The sequence below is a fragment of the Bacillus rossius genome, chromosome 13 (assembly GCF_032445375.1).
Source record: "Bacillus rossius redtenbacheri isolate Brsri chromosome 13, Brsri_v3, whole genome shotgun sequence".
In the NCBI taxonomy this organism is placed as follows: Eukaryota; Metazoa; Arthropoda; class Insecta; order Phasmatodea; family Bacillidae; genus Bacillus; species Bacillus rossius.
In genome coordinates, this window is record NC_086340.1 from 16,993,873 (window position 1) to 17,012,921 (window position 19,049).

The 19,049-nt window shown below is 35.7% G+C and overlaps 2 protein-coding genes across 2 annotated transcripts in view; one reads left to right on the top strand and one right to left on the bottom strand.

Moving 5' to 3' along the window:
• Positions 1-10,335, top strand: part of LOC134538278 (lipase member H-like) — a 29,103-nt gene extending 18,768 nt beyond the window's left edge. The window contains exons 5-7 of the mRNA XM_063379449.1: positions 1,952-2,140; positions 6,605-6,761; positions 10,157-10,335. Of these exons, the coding sequence (XP_063235519.1) occupies positions 1,952-2,140; positions 6,605-6,761; positions 10,157-10,223 (413 nt within the window). The 3' untranslated portion in view covers positions 10,224-10,335. The remainder of the gene's footprint in view (positions 1-1,951; positions 2,141-6,604; positions 6,762-10,156) is intronic.
• LOC134538277 (rhodopsin-like) overlaps positions 1-19,049 on the bottom strand; it is a 170,351-nt gene that overhangs the window by 107,423 nt on the left and 43,879 nt on the right. The gene's annotated exons all lie outside the window — the stretch shown is intronic.

Genomic DNA, 19,049 nt, shown 5'->3' on the forward strand with positions numbered 1-19,049 from the left:
AATAGTTGAATATTTGATTACAATTTCCACGGTTTTAAAAATTATGCCTGAATAAAACATTAATTATAATATAAAATGTTGCGTTAATTTTCGAAAGAAATATCAGTATTATTTCGAGGAACGTATTATATGTATACAAACATTGCGACAGCCATGTGTTGTACACAATTATAATATATTTCTTGTAGTAATACAAACTATTTCTTGGCAACTGGTTTCCTAAAGAATCTTTTGTTAAATAACAGAAATTTTTTTCTGTAAAACAGTTGCAGGCTACATTCACGGTATTTTTAAGTGGCCGTGGCAACAATATTATGTGAGTGTTCTGTTTCTTACTATCCCGAATTTCATTTTTTTTAAAATTAGGTGCGTGTATTTATTTACTCGCGTTATATGTTAAACTTACTTAGCGTAGTATGAGAGTAAGTATAATTTTGCATGCAAATAATTAATAGAAGTAAAATAATAAAAGAATTACAATGATATTATACTTATGGTTGCAAAGTATATAGCTATACAATAAAATTTAAAAAAATTAAGTAAATACTCAGTGTTCAATATTAATATAAACACGAGTAAAAATATATTATTTTTTTTAATTTAGTAGAAATCGAGATATTTTTTTTTTAATTAGTAATGGAAATCAATAAATATCTTGAAGGATTTGTCTAATTATTTAATTTTGATTATTCATCAAATAGTAATGTTGTAATTTATACTTCAAATGAATTATACATACGGGAATATAACCTCACAAACACTGCAGTGAAAACAACGGCTAGGATATTACTAAACCTTCCACAGACATTCCCTGCCAGCGACAATGGAAGCTTACAGGCAACCTGTCATCGTTATACGTACGGGAACGTAGCCTCAATTGTATACATAACAAACACAATTTGTATCACTAATATGAACAGCTAATAAATATTTTTAACAATGTAGCACAGTATTCAATACCAATCAATAAAGTTTAGGATTCAAAAGCACGATATAATTTTTATTTGTATGTATAGCCTTTATTTTTATTCATCCCGTGGAAATTTTCTTTGCGTGGTGCGCGCACGTCGTAAAAATTCACGCTCGTATTTTTTTTTTCAAGACGCGCCTAGAGAAGTAGAGAAGCCCAAGATGTCCATCAAGTTCTGTCCCTGCCCGAACACGCCCGAATATTCACCTTCGGCCAACCTCGGGGATTTGTTTTATTTTTTGCGCAGAGAAAAAATGAATTCAAATATTAAAAGTGGTCAGTTAGGTTAGCTACATTAAAACACTATGGACGGTTAGTTAGGTAAGTTTAGCTACATTAAAATAAAACAGAGAAATATAAATATATATGTATAAATGAACCCGAGGTTGGCCGAAGGTGAATATTCGGGCGTGTTCGGGCAGGGACAGAACTTGATGTACATCTTAGGCTTCCTCCTCCCCTACATTCTTTCCCTTCATTCCTTATTCGTCGTGCCGCTCCCTACCCTTTCACAAGCTCCGCCCAAGTGACCGTCATCTGCGATCGGGTTCTGCGCACATTGGCCGTGGTGTTGTTCCAGGCGAATTCTAAACTGATACTAAAGTTCTTGATACTTGAATAGTGTACTCGTTTGCAGTACTTGATACAGGCGTGTATCAGTTACAAAGTAGCAGATTGATAATCTGCAACCCACCTGTAGTTCGGGCAGGGACAGAACTTGATGTACATCCAGTGGCGTAGCAGGCGGGTGGCAGGGATGGCCCCCGCCAGGGGCGCCGGATCAGGAAAGGGGGGGGGGGGGCGCTGCCGCGACGGTTTCGCGGTTACTGAACGCTTCCCCCCCCCCCCTGTTTTAATCCAAGAGGGGGCGCTATTTGCAAGTCTGGCTAGGGGCGCCAGTCACCGTAGCTACGCCACTGTGTACATCTTAGGCTTCCCAGAGATGTAAGTATAATAACATCAACAATGTGTGTGTGGCAGGTCTTGACCCGGTCGGTCGTCGGTTCGAGAACGTGGCGCTGGAGAACAGGCTGGACTCCAGCGACGCAGAGTTCGTGCAGATCATCCACACCAACGGCAACTTCATCGGCTGGCCGACGGCCCTGGGGCACGTCGACTTCTTCCCCAACGACGGCAACAAGCAGTACGGCTGCGGCATCGACGCTACAGGTGAGGGGCAGCCTTTCTTTTTCACAGACCAGAGAGCCAAAACCCGAAGTTCCCCGAAGTTCTAGTGTTTTTTTTTTTTTTCCCGCTCCAGTGTTTCAGGGGCACTACGCAGCCCGCGTTAACCTCATAAGATTCAATGTTATTTTCATTTTGCTTATAACTAATTAACTAATATAGATTTTGAAATGATGCTTGCTTGATATGTAAGACAACGATGCTCTCATCAAAGGCCCTTTCTTCAAAAACGTGCATAAATTATGGTTTTATACTAATCTTTACTAATATGTATAAGTGTATTGTCTAGGTTTGAACCATAATTTATGCACGTTTTTGAAGAAAGGGGCTTTGATAAGAGCATCGTTGTCTTACATATCAAGCAAGCATCATTTCGTAATCTATATTAGTTAATAAGTTATAAGCAAAATGAAAATAGCATTGAATCTTATGAGGTTAACGCGGGTTGCGTAGTGCCCCTGAAACACTGGAGTGGCCTCTTAATGTAGCTCTCCTAACCAAATCAACCGTCCACAATGTTTTAAACTATTTATAATGTAGCTAACCTAACCTAATTGACCATTAGTATCCTTTCATCAACACCGCCATATTTATCTACATAATGAACAAAAAAAACCGAAGATGCACGATCGGGAGTTTGTCTCCCTCTCTTCTGTGAAAATAAGGCTTGTGATCCTCCGTTCCGCCAGGAACATAAATCCAACATTTGAAAGAAAAAAAAATGAGTTGTGGCTGTGTCGTGGACACGGCCGTGTTTTTCTACGTGAATACGTGTACGTGACAAGAAAATATTTTCTATACGAAAAATAAAATACGCTTTTGTATGTTATAATCATGTTTGAACAATAAGAAGTCCTTCGGGTTTATCATGTTTCGTTTATGATAGCAACTATTTCCGTCGTCGTTGGTCCGCTCGGCCGCTTCATTCTTTTACGTTCCCGGCACTGCTTCACTCGGTCATATGGTGTTTTATTGGTATCATTAAATTGCTTTTGGGAAGCCCTTTCCAACCGTATACGATATCTGTATTTTGATTTGGCTTTTTGTCGCGTATAGGCCGACATTAGCTATATTTTTATTATATATATTTTTTATTTTAACACCATACAAGCTTATATTCAGTGTAACTATATTACACTTATGTTTTATATATGCAATCGATAGATTTTGACGACAGCTGGTGATTGAAACCCAAACGCACGTCGTAGATTCTCCGAGTCCGAGTCAAAAGTTATAGTAAATGGAAATCTCGAAACGCAGCAAAATGACCTCAAAATGGCGGCGCTTCCCCTTCCACCACGCGCGATGCGTCACAGTCTTCACTTAGAGTAACGAATTATTTGATCCTTTAGCTATCCAGTGGTGTAATTAAATTTTGGATGGAGATGATAGATGTGTAGCTGCAACACTAAACTGTATCCCCTGATTTTGTTATCATTCGTTTTTTTTTAATTGCCTCCCACTATGGAAGCAACTTTAAAGACGTATTTACGTCAAAAATTGTAAATGTAACATAAATATTCATGTAAACCTACAGATATTTGTAATTTTTTACATTTACACGAAAGCAAGAACTTTTTCGCTACAAAATACTAGGTTTCGGATTCTTACCAGGGCACTTATGCTTTGTGTTGTTACAGTACATCCAATAGTTAAAAAGTTCTGCACATATAATAAGGAGGATGCAACAAAAGAAAGATTACAATTATTTAACATTCGGTTATCTCTTAAACAGATTAAAAATTTATGCTTGAATTAAATTTTTATTAAAAAATAAAATTTATGTGCCAAATTTCGTAAGAAATACTCAGTGTTGTCTCTCGAAAAAACGTATTTCAACAATAGCCATGTGTTGCAAAATACCCATATATTTCTTGTATAATTACAAACTATTTCTTGACAACTGATTTCCAAAGGAATATTTTGTAAAAGTACAGAATATTTTTTTTTTCTGTGAGGGAAGAGATCCAAGTTGTCTCGCCTTATTCGTGTACGTGAAACACAGTACAATTTGTAAACGAAAGCTATTTACATCCTTGCCACAGTTCAGTTAATGATTTCATACATAACATTACGTTTTCTTTACTAAATTACGCAAGGCTTTGAGTTGACTGGCCGATAAAGAAAACAAATTTACCATATTAAATAAATTTTAATGTAGAATGACAAAATAAATGCATTAATATGGAGAAATAAAGTAGTTTGAAAGGATCGCAGGCTCTGGCGGACTAGATTTTTTTATGTCTCTTGGATCGCGGGTTACAGTCGTGCCAAAAAATACGAAGGGTTCACCGACGTTTGGTCGCAATTGCTGTCGCCATCTTCAGGGTAGCGAAGTCTCAGGACTCACACTCCGAGCAACCTTAAATTTAGTAATTTGTTTGAAATCATTTAGATTACACTTCTTTAAAAAAAATCGATCACAAGCAATATCACTATAGGGTGGTTTCGGGAAAGATGTACCACCGGGAGAGACCGACCACTGCTAGTAGTTCATAAACCAGTCACTATAATGCAGCTGTACCCAGTCTGCTCGAATACGGTGGACGCGTAACTACCGTGATTTCGTTTTTTGGAATGTTATGCAACACAGTTTACACGCAAAACGTGTCCATTGTAACGAGGTATGTGAAAAAGATTTCAGTGTATTTAGTTCATTAAATGTGTTATAACGCAAGATTTTGTTGTATTCACATTTTTAAGGGTATATTTGTAACTTTCTGCATCACTGTAGCTTAAGTGGATCTTTGTTATCCAAAGAAGTTGGTAGTTATTAAGTGGTCCATCTCTCCCATAGTTTTGGGACAGACACGCTACACATTTTTTTTTAGGCTAGATGGACCACTTTTTTTAGTGGTGTACATTGTATAAGGTAAACATAAACAAGGTATTTTGAGGAATTTTTTTTAAAATAATAGCATGAGGGTTTCAAGATATTAAAAGTTGAATTAGTTTTTTATATTATATTATTTCTGTTACAGAAATCGTCCAACTTTTTTTTATGGTATTTCAATCCTAAATCTCATTACCGTGTTTGTACGTGTATAATTTTTATTTGTTTTAAGTCTCAAAAACATATTCTCAATTTTTTTTTAATTTTAAAATTATTTTGCAAATGAGGGCAGTCTGTAAGCGTGGTGAATATGCACCCAGAGTTTTTTTTTTAAATCTTTTTAAAAACACGCTCGCAGTTAATTTGCCTTAGAGCGGTGATGACGCGCGACTAATTAATAGAGACCTGTAAAATTCGCGATTTCAAATCCCTAAAGGATGATCCTCTATGCACTCGTGCGAATTACATCTGCTGATTGGTTACCGACTCGTAACACCTGTTGACTGGAACGATCGTGATTCGCTAATTCTTCTGTTAAAAGATTTTTCATTGGTCCAGAGTCCTTCAGATAAACTGTGGCCCAATCACCGAAGCAAAATAATGTCAAAAGTATTTGGACTCTGTCCTATCGCGAAATGAATCCACGAATTTTACAGGTCTCTACTAATTAACGTTGCTCTAGGGACATCGGAAAGTTTTCATGAGTGGAAGAGGGGGGGGGGGGGCGAAAAGATGTATCACACTTACCTCAGTTCTAGAGCGGGGGGTTAGGGGGCCCTCCCCCGGGAAAATTTGGAATTTTAGATGCAAAATTGTGCTATTTAATGAGTTTCCGAACCAAAATATTAAATATACAATTCCAAGAATTTGATGAAGCAGTATGTATTAAATACTACTCTGACAGTAGATGTAGTACAATTTAAATAAAACACCATCTAGGAATTCGCAATCATTTTACAGTATATTGACAATCATAAATTTGATTTTCTAACCAATGTGATCACCAATGCAACGTTTGTACCTACTGGTTGAGAAAAATACTACTAGGACCAAACATTTATTCTGGGAAAAGGAGGGGGGCGAAATGCTACTCTCTTTGCACGAGGGCATAGAGGATCATCCTTTAGGGATTTGAAATCGCGAAATTTACAGGTCTCTATTAATTAGTCGCGCGTCATCACCGCTCTAAGGCAAATGAACTGCGAGCGTGTTTTTAAAAAGATTAAAAAAAAAAAAAAAAACCTCTGGAGTCATATTCACCACGCTTACAGACTGCCCTCATTTGCAAAATAACTTTAAAATTAAAAATAAAATTGAGAATATGTTTTTGAGGTTTAAAACAAATAAAAATTATACACGTACAAACACGGTAATGATATTTAGGATTGAAATACCGTAAAAAAAAAAGTTGGATGATTTCTGTAACAGAAATAATATAATATAAAAAAACTAATTCAACTTTTCATATCTTGAAATCCTCATGCTATTATTTTAAAAAAAGTCCACTAAATGCTACTCTCGCCCCCCCCCCACCCATGCATAACAGCACGGGGGCGACTCGACCCTGCTGCCCCCCCCCCCCCCTGTTCCGACGTCCCTGCGTTTCTCGGTTTCAGGTGTGTGCAGCCACATGCGCGCCGTGGCCTTCTACGCCGAGTCCACCCACACTGCGACCGGCTTCTACGGCACCAAGTGCACCAGCTGGACAAACTACGTGGACGGACACTGCAAGGGCGGCCAGAGCGAGATCATGGGCGCCTACACCCCCTCCAGGTAGACCACCAGCTTGTTACGAGTTAGCTCTTACGAGAGCTGCACCGAATTATTTACTGCATTCTCCAACCAAGAATTGAGGAGGTTTGCTGCAATAAGGTCCCATGCTTTTTTTTTTTTGACGTGACAACGTCTAATAAATCGATGAATGCCGACTGCACGCACGAAAAAGTGTCCCGTTACGCTGTGTCCCGTTACGCTCATTGTACGCTTGCGCCGCATCTATCTCTCTTCCACCCGATTGGAACAACCATCGATTTGACTTTTTCGAGGCACATTAAACTTGAATCACTCCCATTCATTTCCTATTTTTCCTATCAACGTCCTATCCTTAACAGAATAACACAGATCGGAAGAAGTTAAATAGCAAACATGTATAAAAGTTAAAGTTAAAATAATCTCTTCGTTAAAGTAATAAACATATTTGAGTTAATGAGTGCAAATAAAAGTAAATTTATCAATTCAATTGTAGATTTCATTTCACTCCTTCTTTATATCCATACGAAATAGTGATAATTCAATAAAATTGGTTCAATTTTATTCATAAAAGTATGCAATCATTTCATCAATATTTTGTTATGACTTCACGTTAAACTATCGTCCGTAAACCGACTTTACATACAACCAATTTTTTTAACAATATTCACTTAATTAACCAGGAAAATTAGCACTCACGGAAGTAAGCTTGTATGTGAGTGTATCTAGTCACTTCAAATTACATGCGGTATTTTTTCGATTGTAAACATTTGTAAATGTATAATAACTGAGAAATAAATATATAAAATATACCCTTAGAAACCTTACATTAGTTATATAAAGATTAAAGTTAAATGGAGCAATTTATTAAAATTCAAAATAATGTATAACTAAAAACGTATAAATTATAACATTGTTACATGAATAAATGAAAATATAATTTAATAAAGATTAGTATTTTAAGTAGAGTACAGGAACAAAGTTATAACAATATATAAAACTTACTTAAATACTAAAGCCACCTCTTTATCAGTTAAATTATCTATTTGCTCCATTATCTATTTGCTCCAAAACAATGTTCTGAGATATCAAGTTTGTTACACATCAGTAATAACAGAGTAAACCCAGGTTCTGTTATCATTTTGTCACACTTCACTCTCTCTTGATGACTTGTGTAACTAGTGGATCTTTTAGTTTCAAAAGGCAAAATAATGATTTCGTCTAGATAGAAGTACCTCTATGTTTATTTAACTTTTGATTACGTTCACATAGAATAACAACTTGATAAATTGCACATGTTGCAAAGTTTTCACGGTGGTCAACACACTTGTGTTTAGCTCATTTTTTTTTTTTTTTCACTAAATCCAGAATAGTTCTTCGTTCACTTAACATACTTTCCCCTCATTTTAAATACAACTATTAATACACATACAAATAATAGGTAATCTTATTTATCTGATAAACTTTCAACAGTTAAAAATGGTTCTCTTCAAAAAGGGCTCATAACATCATCACATAAAACTTTTCATACCAACACATCAAATTTAAATTTCTGGATAATATCTGGTGACCATAGAGATTTAAATATGAAGAATTCATTTTTGCTTTCTCTCTAAAAAGAGCTTATGGTCTTATAGGCCCTTATTGTAGCAATCTCCTGAATTCACCTCAAATAAAAGTCTACTTGTTAATTATTCCAGATAACTGAAATTTTGTAATAAATTTTTACGACTTAAATTATTTTTTAAAGGAAAACCCACACGCCGAAGAAAAATAAAATTGTTTTAACAAGTTTATCAATTTTGGAAAATATACTTTTTTTTTGTGGATTCACGTTGGACGTAAGCCAACTTAGTACGTGTAAATTCACGAAGATCCCTGGATAATTTGTAACCAGCGTTCTTTGCAAATTCAAGGTGAAAATTTTTGACAGTGCAAATGTTTGTTCACGAAAAATTCCCGTGCTGGGAAGGCTGTATTGAAAATTGTCACTCTAAGTTCTTTTAACATTTGGCTGATTGTTTTGAAGGCAATCCAGGGTTAAAATAAAAGACCAGTTTATGTGAGGGAAAGAAACATACGAAACAAATAATTAATAATACTAAAGAATTATATAATTTTTTAAAAATAAATTTAGTGATGTATTTGGTTTATATGAACATTTGTGTGTATATATATGCCTATATATATATATATATATATATATATATATATATGCCTATATATATATATATATATATGCCTATATATATATATATAAAATTTGGGACGTAACACAAATCTTTCGTTATAGAAATAGCAGCTAACTTCATCATTAAGAAAGTTCTTGTATTACTGCAATGAAAATTGTAGCTTGGTTTAGCTGTAAGTATACATGTCAAACAAAAAAGTTTTCATTATCAGAACTTAGCAAAATCTTATATTAAATAAATGTTCTATTTTATATATCAGCAAACCATTTGTTATTTCGAATAAAAGAATAAAACTGGTAAAGCATATGTTTATAATTAAAAGCTTCTTTTGTCGGATAGTTTTTCCGTGTTTTTTTTTTTTTTTTGCTTTTGCAGTAAGATAACGTACAAAACTAAAACGCTGTAATATAAAAAAATTGCTTGTGAAATACATTTATAAACTTTATTTTCGAGCAATTATATGTCTGTCATGATTTGTGTAATTTCTTTAAAAAATTGAGCATGGCAGACTTACACAGTTGGCTTATAATTTTTCATTTTATCTCAGGGTTGAAAATAACATAAACCTGATCACAATGACGATTTTCCAATCTTTTAGTATGTAGTTGGTATTTATGTCGTAAAGGTGATCAGAGATAAATTTTATAAACTGCACCCTTCGTATTCACTAACTGCATTTATTTCTGTTCCCTCTAAATTGACCTTAGTCGAAAAGTTTCGAATAAAATTTCGTGTACATCACCTAATGCTATAGTATGAAAAACAGCCACGTCTGGAATTTTATTTAATTCATATTAGTGTGTTGCGATGTCTTAAATTACTTGTTGACTAACATTGGTAACAGTTTTATTTGCGTATTTATTTTTTAGTATACTATAACATGCAAATATGACCATTTATAAAAACTTACAATTCTTAAACTGAAAAAAAATATATATACTTGTGAAACTATCTTTGGTTGCAGTATAACTATTAGGGAACAATCCTGATACTTGATACGTATTAATATTCAGTACTTAATATCTGATCCAAATATTGTTAAGTGTTGAAAAAGTTGTTGGTTTGACTGTTTACGAATTAAAGTACATAATAACTAACAAATCAATTCATGGCTATCGAGTTAAGAATCTGTTTCCGGAAACAATAACTCTTTCGGTAAAATTATTATACTGCCTTCAGTGAACTTCAGTTGTTCTTCTGTTCACGCGTGTATTGTTTTTGTTCTAGTGCCCGAGGTTCCTACTATCTGTGGACGAAGAACAGCTCACCTTACGCTTTGGGGAAGCAGAATTGACTCTTTAGAGTTTAAAAATTTTCCAGGTCCAAGCGGAAATAATTTTACCGAATTTAATAAAAAAAACTGTAACGGATCATTGAAAATAAATAAACTGTGTTGAAGAATTTTATATTTCCGTAATTCCATGCATTCACTTAAGACAGTTATACATTTTTCTTGTCGCTCTTATCACTACCTAAAACGAGTATAAAATATCCCTAATGCAGGCCCTTAAGTCAGACTGCTTTTAGAACCTAAAAGTGATGGTGGAATACTATTATACTTTTGTAAGACAAGTCAATAAATTACGCATATACCTTCGCCGTGTTGATGCAAAAAAAAATCCTTTGTTTTATTTCATTTTTGTTATTGAAAAAAAGGTGTTAGCACCCAACATCACTGCCAATAATCAATCAGCGGGTATAATCTGTCACGTACCAGCGGAACTAATTTCCCAACTGTCACTTGAAAAATCAGGTGGAGTTTTTTTATGAGCACTAACAACTAGTTAGTTGTTTAAAGATAATGTTGGCAGAAAAACAGCGGCACAAGGATACGCAGACCATTGGTTCTACTTTGGAGAAGTGTCAAATTTGAGACAAATTACGTGGCACCTTTGAATATGTATATACATATATTCAAAGGTGGCACAGACCTTAGACGGGTTTGATAAAGGAAAAGGTTATTTGCTAGTTTTTAAAAGTCTACATGTAGACTGGCTTGAGTGGAATCCGGAATTCAAACGAGGGTATAAGCACAGAAGTTCACTGAAGAGCAGAATAAACCCCATCAGCAGAAAGCAGACATCATTTACAAGACGGCTTGATTGCAGGTCATCCTCTCAATATCTCTAACTGAAGTCCTAGTACAAATTTAAAAAAAAAAAGTGCACCCGAGGATTTTGTCGTTTTCAAAAAAAATATCTACATTTTATGGATTAAAAATATCAAATGCTTGAGTTATTTATGTAAATTCCTTCTCTAAATCACAGTCTTATATTTTAAAGAAAATTCAATGTTCGCTTCATAGAATAATACAAATACTGGCGGTGAATTTGCCTTATAAGATCAGCATGTGATCTAGAGAAGGAAATCCAGATAATGCTCAAGCACGTGACATGTTTAATACATTAATTGTTAGGGAACTTCTTGGAAAACTTTAACAGTACTAATGAATCTCATTTTGCTAACGGACAATCATGACGAAGATTTTTTTAACGCTTGCGACGTAATATAAAGGAAACTTAATACAAAAAGTAAATATTTTTTAGTGACCCTACTGGGGAAACAAAAAAAAATATGTCTTGATGGAAGAAAAAGTGAATTGTCCACATACTCAAACATTGTGGTTTAAATATATATATAATACACCCTAAATGTGATCTACAAATAAAATCGAGCAAATTATTGTTGTGCGTTGAATAGTGAATGAGTGGTACATTTTGGATGCACTCCATTCCATTATTAAGTTAGTAAAACATTTGAGTAAATGTATTCCTTCGTTTGTGGTGCCACCTCTTTCCTACCTATACTTGGACAGCTTTGCAACTTTGTCAAAGTATACTTTGTTCCTGCAGAAGTACATTCTTTCATAAATTCTATGGTTAACTTATGCCAAATGAGTGTCGTGAATGTAAATAAATTTATATATGTATGCTCCTTCCCGCTAAAAATATTTTTGGGACCCTTTCCCAAAATCTACTTTCAGTATCATTCAAAATAACATCCCAAAATATCATTGAAATGAGTCTATTTCCTTTAGGGAACGCACGGAACAAAGAGAAACTGTATGTGATTGGAAATATACGACTGTTGCTATCGCGATAAATGTTACATCAACGGTGCGTAAACGGAAAAGAACGGGTTTTATCAGCCACCAATATTTCAAACATATAAAAACGTTTCCCAAGTAATTCAATGGATTAACTACCGTTCTTGACTTGCTGCCAACCCAAATGGGTGTGATACCAGAGCTCTTATCACGTTCTGAAGTACGAATTCGCGGGCTGTGGTTTTTTTTTCCCCAACGATTAATTTCAAAAGAATTCAATCAAGTTTGAATGAGGGACTGTACAATGCTGAAACCAGGTGTGCCCCTCCAAAATACACCCTCTCAGTCATTGGTCATGAGGGGAGACAGGAAAAATTCACTAATTCATTTAGCGATTGACTAGAATCCAAACTTGTTCAACTTCACGCTGATTCAATGATTGGACCACGACCTGAAGGATCTAATCTAATGAAAACGCTCATACAAAAATAAAAAAGTATCGAATCACAAGCATCCCAGTTAACAGATGTCACGAGTGGGTAGCCAATGATCAGGTGAAATTTGGCCGAGTACCTACACACAGGATAGTCGAGTCCATCCTAGGGGGCTCTGAAACCGCGAAATTTATCCAGCCCCCATTAATGACGAATCGGTGATGACCATGCATCACTACATGAACACTGTTTGAAGCCACCTTTGTGGCCAGCTGATGACCAGCTATATTTTTGGAACACACTCAAAACAATGACTACACTGTGGAAACAGTTTCGAAGGTCTGTGTTTTTATGTAAGTCACTGTGTTCAAAGACGGAGATCTGACTCGTAGTAACTACCCACCATCAGCTGTGGTCTAAGAACCAATAAGGCTACGATAAGGCGTATAACAGTGATGTCGACCAATCACAGCACGCCAGTTCAAAAAAAATTGGTTGTCTGTAAAGTCGGTTTACGGACGATAGTTTAACGTGACAACGTCATAACAAAACATTGATGAAATGATTGCATACTTTTATGAATAAAATTGAATCATTTTTATTGAATTATCACTATTTTGTATGGATACAAAGAAGGAGTGAAATGAAATCTACAATTTAATTGATAAATTTACTTTTATTTGTACTCATTAATTCAAATATTTTTTATTATTTTAACGAAGAGATTATTTTAACTATAACCTTTATACATGTTTGCTATTTAACTTCTTCCAATCTGTGTTATTCTGTTAAGGATAGGACGATGATGGGAAAAGTAGGAAACGAATGGGAGTGTTTCAAGTTTAATATGCCTCGAAAAAGTCAAATCGATGGTTGTTCCAATCGAGTGGTAGAGAGATAGATGCGGCGCAAGCGTACAATGAGCGTAACGGGACACAGCGTAACGGGACAATGTGCGTAACAAGACGCTTTTTCGTGCGTGCAGCCGGCGTTCATCGATTTATTAGACGTTGTCACGTAAAAAAAACTTCACGTGAACAATGCCTGCACAGATTACACGACGTGTGAGTCCGGGCCACGCGGATATTGGTCTCGTGGAATGACTTTCGTCATTTTTTTCCCGAGTTGTTTGGTGAGCTACGTGAGATTGTGGTTTAAGCACTTAAGGTGGACTCTCAGTGATCCGTTGCGTTGTCTGTCACCCGTCCGTCCGTCAATAAGCCGACCGGTTCACAATGAATAGCGTGTCCATCAAATACTGTTCCATTTTTATGCTGCCAATGGACTAGAAGACCTAAATAGTGGTGATAATTTTATCTTGTAAAGGTGGATTATACTGACGATCATGAAATTGAAGCTCTAAAAAAAATCATTAACTCAAGTTTTTTCCGCTCTGAAATTTATTAAAAGTTATAAAAATTTCGCGCATTCATTTAGTTCACAACTCCCGAATTATGCTCACGATTGGACCGCAGTTTCTTGGACACGCCCCTCTACAACTGTGAGCCAACTATGCCCAGCCAAAAAAGAAGTAAGCGAACCAAGCAGTGCCGATTAACAAGGATAAAAATGCTCTCGCTAAGATATCAACCACTGGGAAAGGAAACATGGGTTGAGCACACCTATGACTAGAGAACTGTAAAATTCGCGATTTCAAATCACTAAAGGATAGACTCCATGATCCTCTATGCACTCGTGCAAATTACATCTGCTGACTGGTTACCGACTCGTAACACCTATTGGACTGGAATGATTGTGATTCGCTAATTCTTCTGTTAAAGATTTTTCATTGGCCCAGAGTCCTTCAGATAAACTGTGGCCCAATCACTGAAGCGAAATAATGTCAAAAGTATTTGGACTCTATCCTATCGCGAAATGAATCCTATGACTTTAAATTATACCCTGAGGCCAGACGAGTCCGTTAAATTTCTGGGTCTCTATTTATCAATATGAATAATTTAGGTTTATCACACACAGTTAATTACACTTTTATGTATCGGTCTGGTTTTGTAATCAAACATCCAACTTACAAAGGTGTTCTGACGAAAGTTTAAAACATTTAATGGAAACAGCTAAAAACAAACAAACTTCAAAACCTTTTAAAGATACCAACGGTTGCCGGCAATACATTGCTAACATTTTGGTGGCTTAAATTTCATCCATCTATCCGTCGAAAGCAAGGTTTGGAAGGTTTTTGACGGACGGACGAATGGAATTTTTCGGGACTTCTGATTGGTGTGAGGTCACGTGATTAACTGATGGACGGGAAACGGACAGACGCGGCCGGTCATTTCGAGTCCAGATTATTCACCCACTATCTTGAGTAACTGCATTCTCAAATCATTTTAATTTTTTTTTTTATTTTAATTCCCAATCACTCTCATAATTCACATACTTTAATAAGCGTTGCATAGGGTTTTTGACGTGACAACGTCTAATAAATTGATTAACGCCGGCTGCACGCACGAAAAAGTGTCCGGTAACGCACATTGTTCTGTTTCGATGTGTCCCGTTACGCTCATGTTACGTTACGCTGTATCCCGTTACGCTCATTGTACGCTTGCGCCGCATCTCTCTCTCTCTTCCACTCGATTGGCCTATGCGTCCGAGGAGAAGAAAGACAGCGGCAGCACACAACTTACATCTACACGTGAACTGTTTCGTTGACTGTTTATAAAGTGAAGTGAAAAGTTAATGTGGTTTTCATTGCTTATTACAACAACAATTTCGGCAATAAAGGTTAATTATTCTTGCATTTTAAAAATCTGATTACTATTATAATTTCAAGTATTTATTCTTTTATTATTAAAATAAAAATGATTTAATTTTGTTCATAAGAGTATGCAATAATTTCATCAATGTTTTGTTATGACGTTGTCACGTTAAACTATCGTCCGTAAACCGACTTTACAGACAACCAATTCTTTTTTGGAAATTTTGCGTTTGCTTATTGGTTAATATCCAAGAAAATATTGACGATTAAAATTTAGATTAAATTTAAGAGTCACGGTCGCCCATTACAACTTAGTTGTCTGCGTTTGCCCAGCTAGGTAATACAAACAACTTAATTTATATAGTCACCTTAGTTTTTGATTCTTTTGATCGATCCATGAATATCTATCTGACAGTTGCAAAACAGCCAAAAAAAAAAATCCAACATGGAAGTGTGACGCAGAGTCTTAAAGTAAAACGCCGCGAGCGAAAGGTTACGTCAGGTAAACAAAAGACGTTCTTCGAATTATTCTTGCAATGAGAAAGATTTATTTAAAACATTATTATTGGGATACAACATTGCTAGTTTAGAATGTGTCTCGTTGAGAAAATCTGAAGAACGGACAAACATAGAAGAAAAAAAGACACAGATAAACAAGCCATATCAGCCGATGTCAGAACAGGAAATTCTCTGTGCTGTTTAACTTTTGAATTTTTGAAGTTATACTTATTTAAGCACGTTATGAAAAAATTATGAGAGTGAATTTTTATGTTGAGCGCGCACCATGCAACGAAACTTTCACAGGATAAAAAAAAAGGCTAGATACAAATAAAAATATAAGTGTACTTTTAAATCTTATACTTCATTGATTATATTGAATACTGTACCGAATTATTCAAAACATTTATTTATTGTGAATTATCAGTGTTAGAAATTGTGTTAATAGACATTTTCAAGTGTTTTTTGTCAAGTTTTATTATATAAGTAAAGATTATGTTTCCGTAGATATAATTTATTTGCATTATAAATTATTACGTTAAATTTAATGAATAATTGAAATTAATAAATAAGTATAAACATTTAGCATAATCAATTGATTCTTATTATTAATTACATTTATCTCGATTATTTTACTTAATTAAATAGTTAATTTTATTCACGTGTTTATATTAATATTAAATACTAGGAATTTATTTAACTTTTTAATTTGGTTATATATATATATATATATATATATATATATATATATATTACCAACCGTATTCATAACATCACTCCAAACATTTTATTTTTTTATTTCTATTAATTATTTATATGCAATATTAAAGTTAGTGTTTTACTAAAACCAAGTAGGTATAACTTCAAAATGCGCGTGCGTTTGTTTATCTGTGTGTTTGTGTTTCTCATCTATGTCCGTCTTTCGTGTTTTCTCTGTGGCACACAGCGTAAACTTATATCACGGCGCATGTTTGAAATAAATGTTTTGAATCGATAGAGAGACGCTCGCGGATAAATGAACGAGTGAAGGAACGATCGGATGTAATGAATGAATGAGTTTGTGTTTGTTTGTGGTCAACGTCGGGGGGGCCGTCAGGAGACTCGTCCGCTGGTGCGTTTATTCCTGTTTGCCCGGCGCCCGCGCGTGGGAAGCCGTCTTTTCACAGACGAGAGAGCCAAACGCCCGATCGTGCATCTTCGGAGAGTTTTTTTTTTGTTCATTGTAACTCATGATAACTAATGGTCAATTAGGTTAGGTTAGCCACATTATAAATACTTCAAAACATTGTGGACGGTTGATTTGGTTAGGATAGCTACATTAAATATGCCGTGAAATCATGTAAACGGGTTTCCTAGCCCTGGATAGCTACATATTAAAAAGGTTATTTGCTAAGCAACCATGAAATGATTTTACAGTATTTTTTAATGTAGCTATACTTACCTAATATAACCAACCATCCACAATGTTTAAAAGTATTTATAATGTAGATAACCTATCCTAACCGACACGCAAAATTTAATGCCACACCGGTTTATACGATGAGATAGAACTGGGGGAGGGGGGGGAAGCGAGCATGAACTTCGGGGAACTTCGGGTGTGGCTCTCTCGTCTGTGTGCACTTACACACGCCGAGCGGAACGGTACCCCGCCCCCCCCTCCCCTGGCATTCGTTCATGTTCGGGCGACTCCGGTATTATTTTTCCGACGACCGCGCGCGTAGAAAAGTCTACATTCTGACGAGCGCGCGACCCTACGGCTGGTAGAGACAAATATTTTTCCAAGCGAGGAGCCCCTCCGACAACTCTGGAATTACTCCCACCGCACCGGGACTATTTTCGTAATGCGCGCGGTGAAGACGGATCGGAATTTCGGATTCGGTAAGAAACAATCCAGAGTAATCAAAGTAAAAAAGAAAAAAAACAATGTGTGAGTTTGTTTTGAGGCGAATTCTTGTAACAGCAAGAGTATGCGTTTTCGACATGCATTATTAGTAGAGTTGTTACGCAGTTTCGCACTGCGTAACTTTGATGAATTGCAAGACTGCGCCCCTGCCTGTTGCCTGGATACCAACCGCAGCACAGGGTCGCGCACTGTTCGAGTTCTGCGCGCCTGACAGCAAGCCATCGGGCTCGCTCGGGTCCTTTCGACTCAGATCGGCTTCGCGTGGACAGGAGGTAACAGTTTTAACGTGCCTGTGTTTAAAGTAAAAAAAAATTGTTTGAATTTATATAATCTTTTTAATTAATTTCTACGTCTAAGTAACACCAGATTAACTCTACGCGTACTTCAATTAGTTTTTTTTTTTTAGAATTTTGGATTCAATAAGTGTGATTTTATACATTCGACTTGGAATTAATATTTAAAACTTATACCGTGACATATGTGTAAGGCTTATATGAAGCTAAGTACACGAGAGTAATGAAACAACAAACCAAATGCAATAATTAAGAGTAAGTAAAAAAATTGAAGGCTTTTAAAAATATTAAAATGGTAATGATGAATCACGATATTGTAGTTTTAAATTTCCATTGAAGGCGTCGGACAGCCTGATTATTAGAGACCTGTAAAATTCGCGGATTTCAAATCCCTAAAGGATAGACTCCACGATCCTCTATGCACTCGTGCAAATTACATCTGCTGATTGGTTACCGACTCGTAACACCTGTTGGACTGGAATGATCTAGATTCGCTAATTCTTCTGTTAAAGATTATTCATTGGCCCAGAGTCCTTCAGATAAACTATGGCCCAATCACTGAAGCAAAATAATGTCAAAAGTATTTGGACTCTATCCTATCGCGAAATGAAACCGCGAATTTTACAGGTCTCTACTGATTATCTTGCAGCTAAAAAGTTAGAGGGAGTCCTTTGTGACCTTGTAGGTTCATATTCGCCTTTGGGTCTGGTACAGAGTATCATCTCTTACACGACAGCTCTTTTTTATTTTTAAAAAAAGTTCTTAATAGGATTTTAATTGTACATTTTCGTTGTAACAGAGCACACAGTTAAGTGGTGAGGATTCAGACTTCTTGATTAATGCTTATGCCTTTTGTTTGTATGTTTTCCTTTGCGAACGCTTGACTTGGGCTACGTTGGCAACATCACGCGCCTAGCACACAAGCACAGAAATTGAATGCGTACAAAAATAAAACAGCTGCTACAATAAATAAAAAAAATCACAAACGTACAGCACAAAGAAATCTGTCGATCAACTTTTTTTTTCCTGTGCTGTGAGCTGATTTATGTTCGTGGCCAATAAGCTTACTCTGCGTCATCAGAGTAGAGAAGCTGAAGATTGTACGAAGTTCATAGTTGCATTTAATTTGCGAGGCAATACTTATTAGTTTTGTTCATTCGTAGGTCATTAAAACCAAAATGGGTGAAAATTATATTCTTGTATTTAAAGGTAAGTAACTGATTTATGTTACAA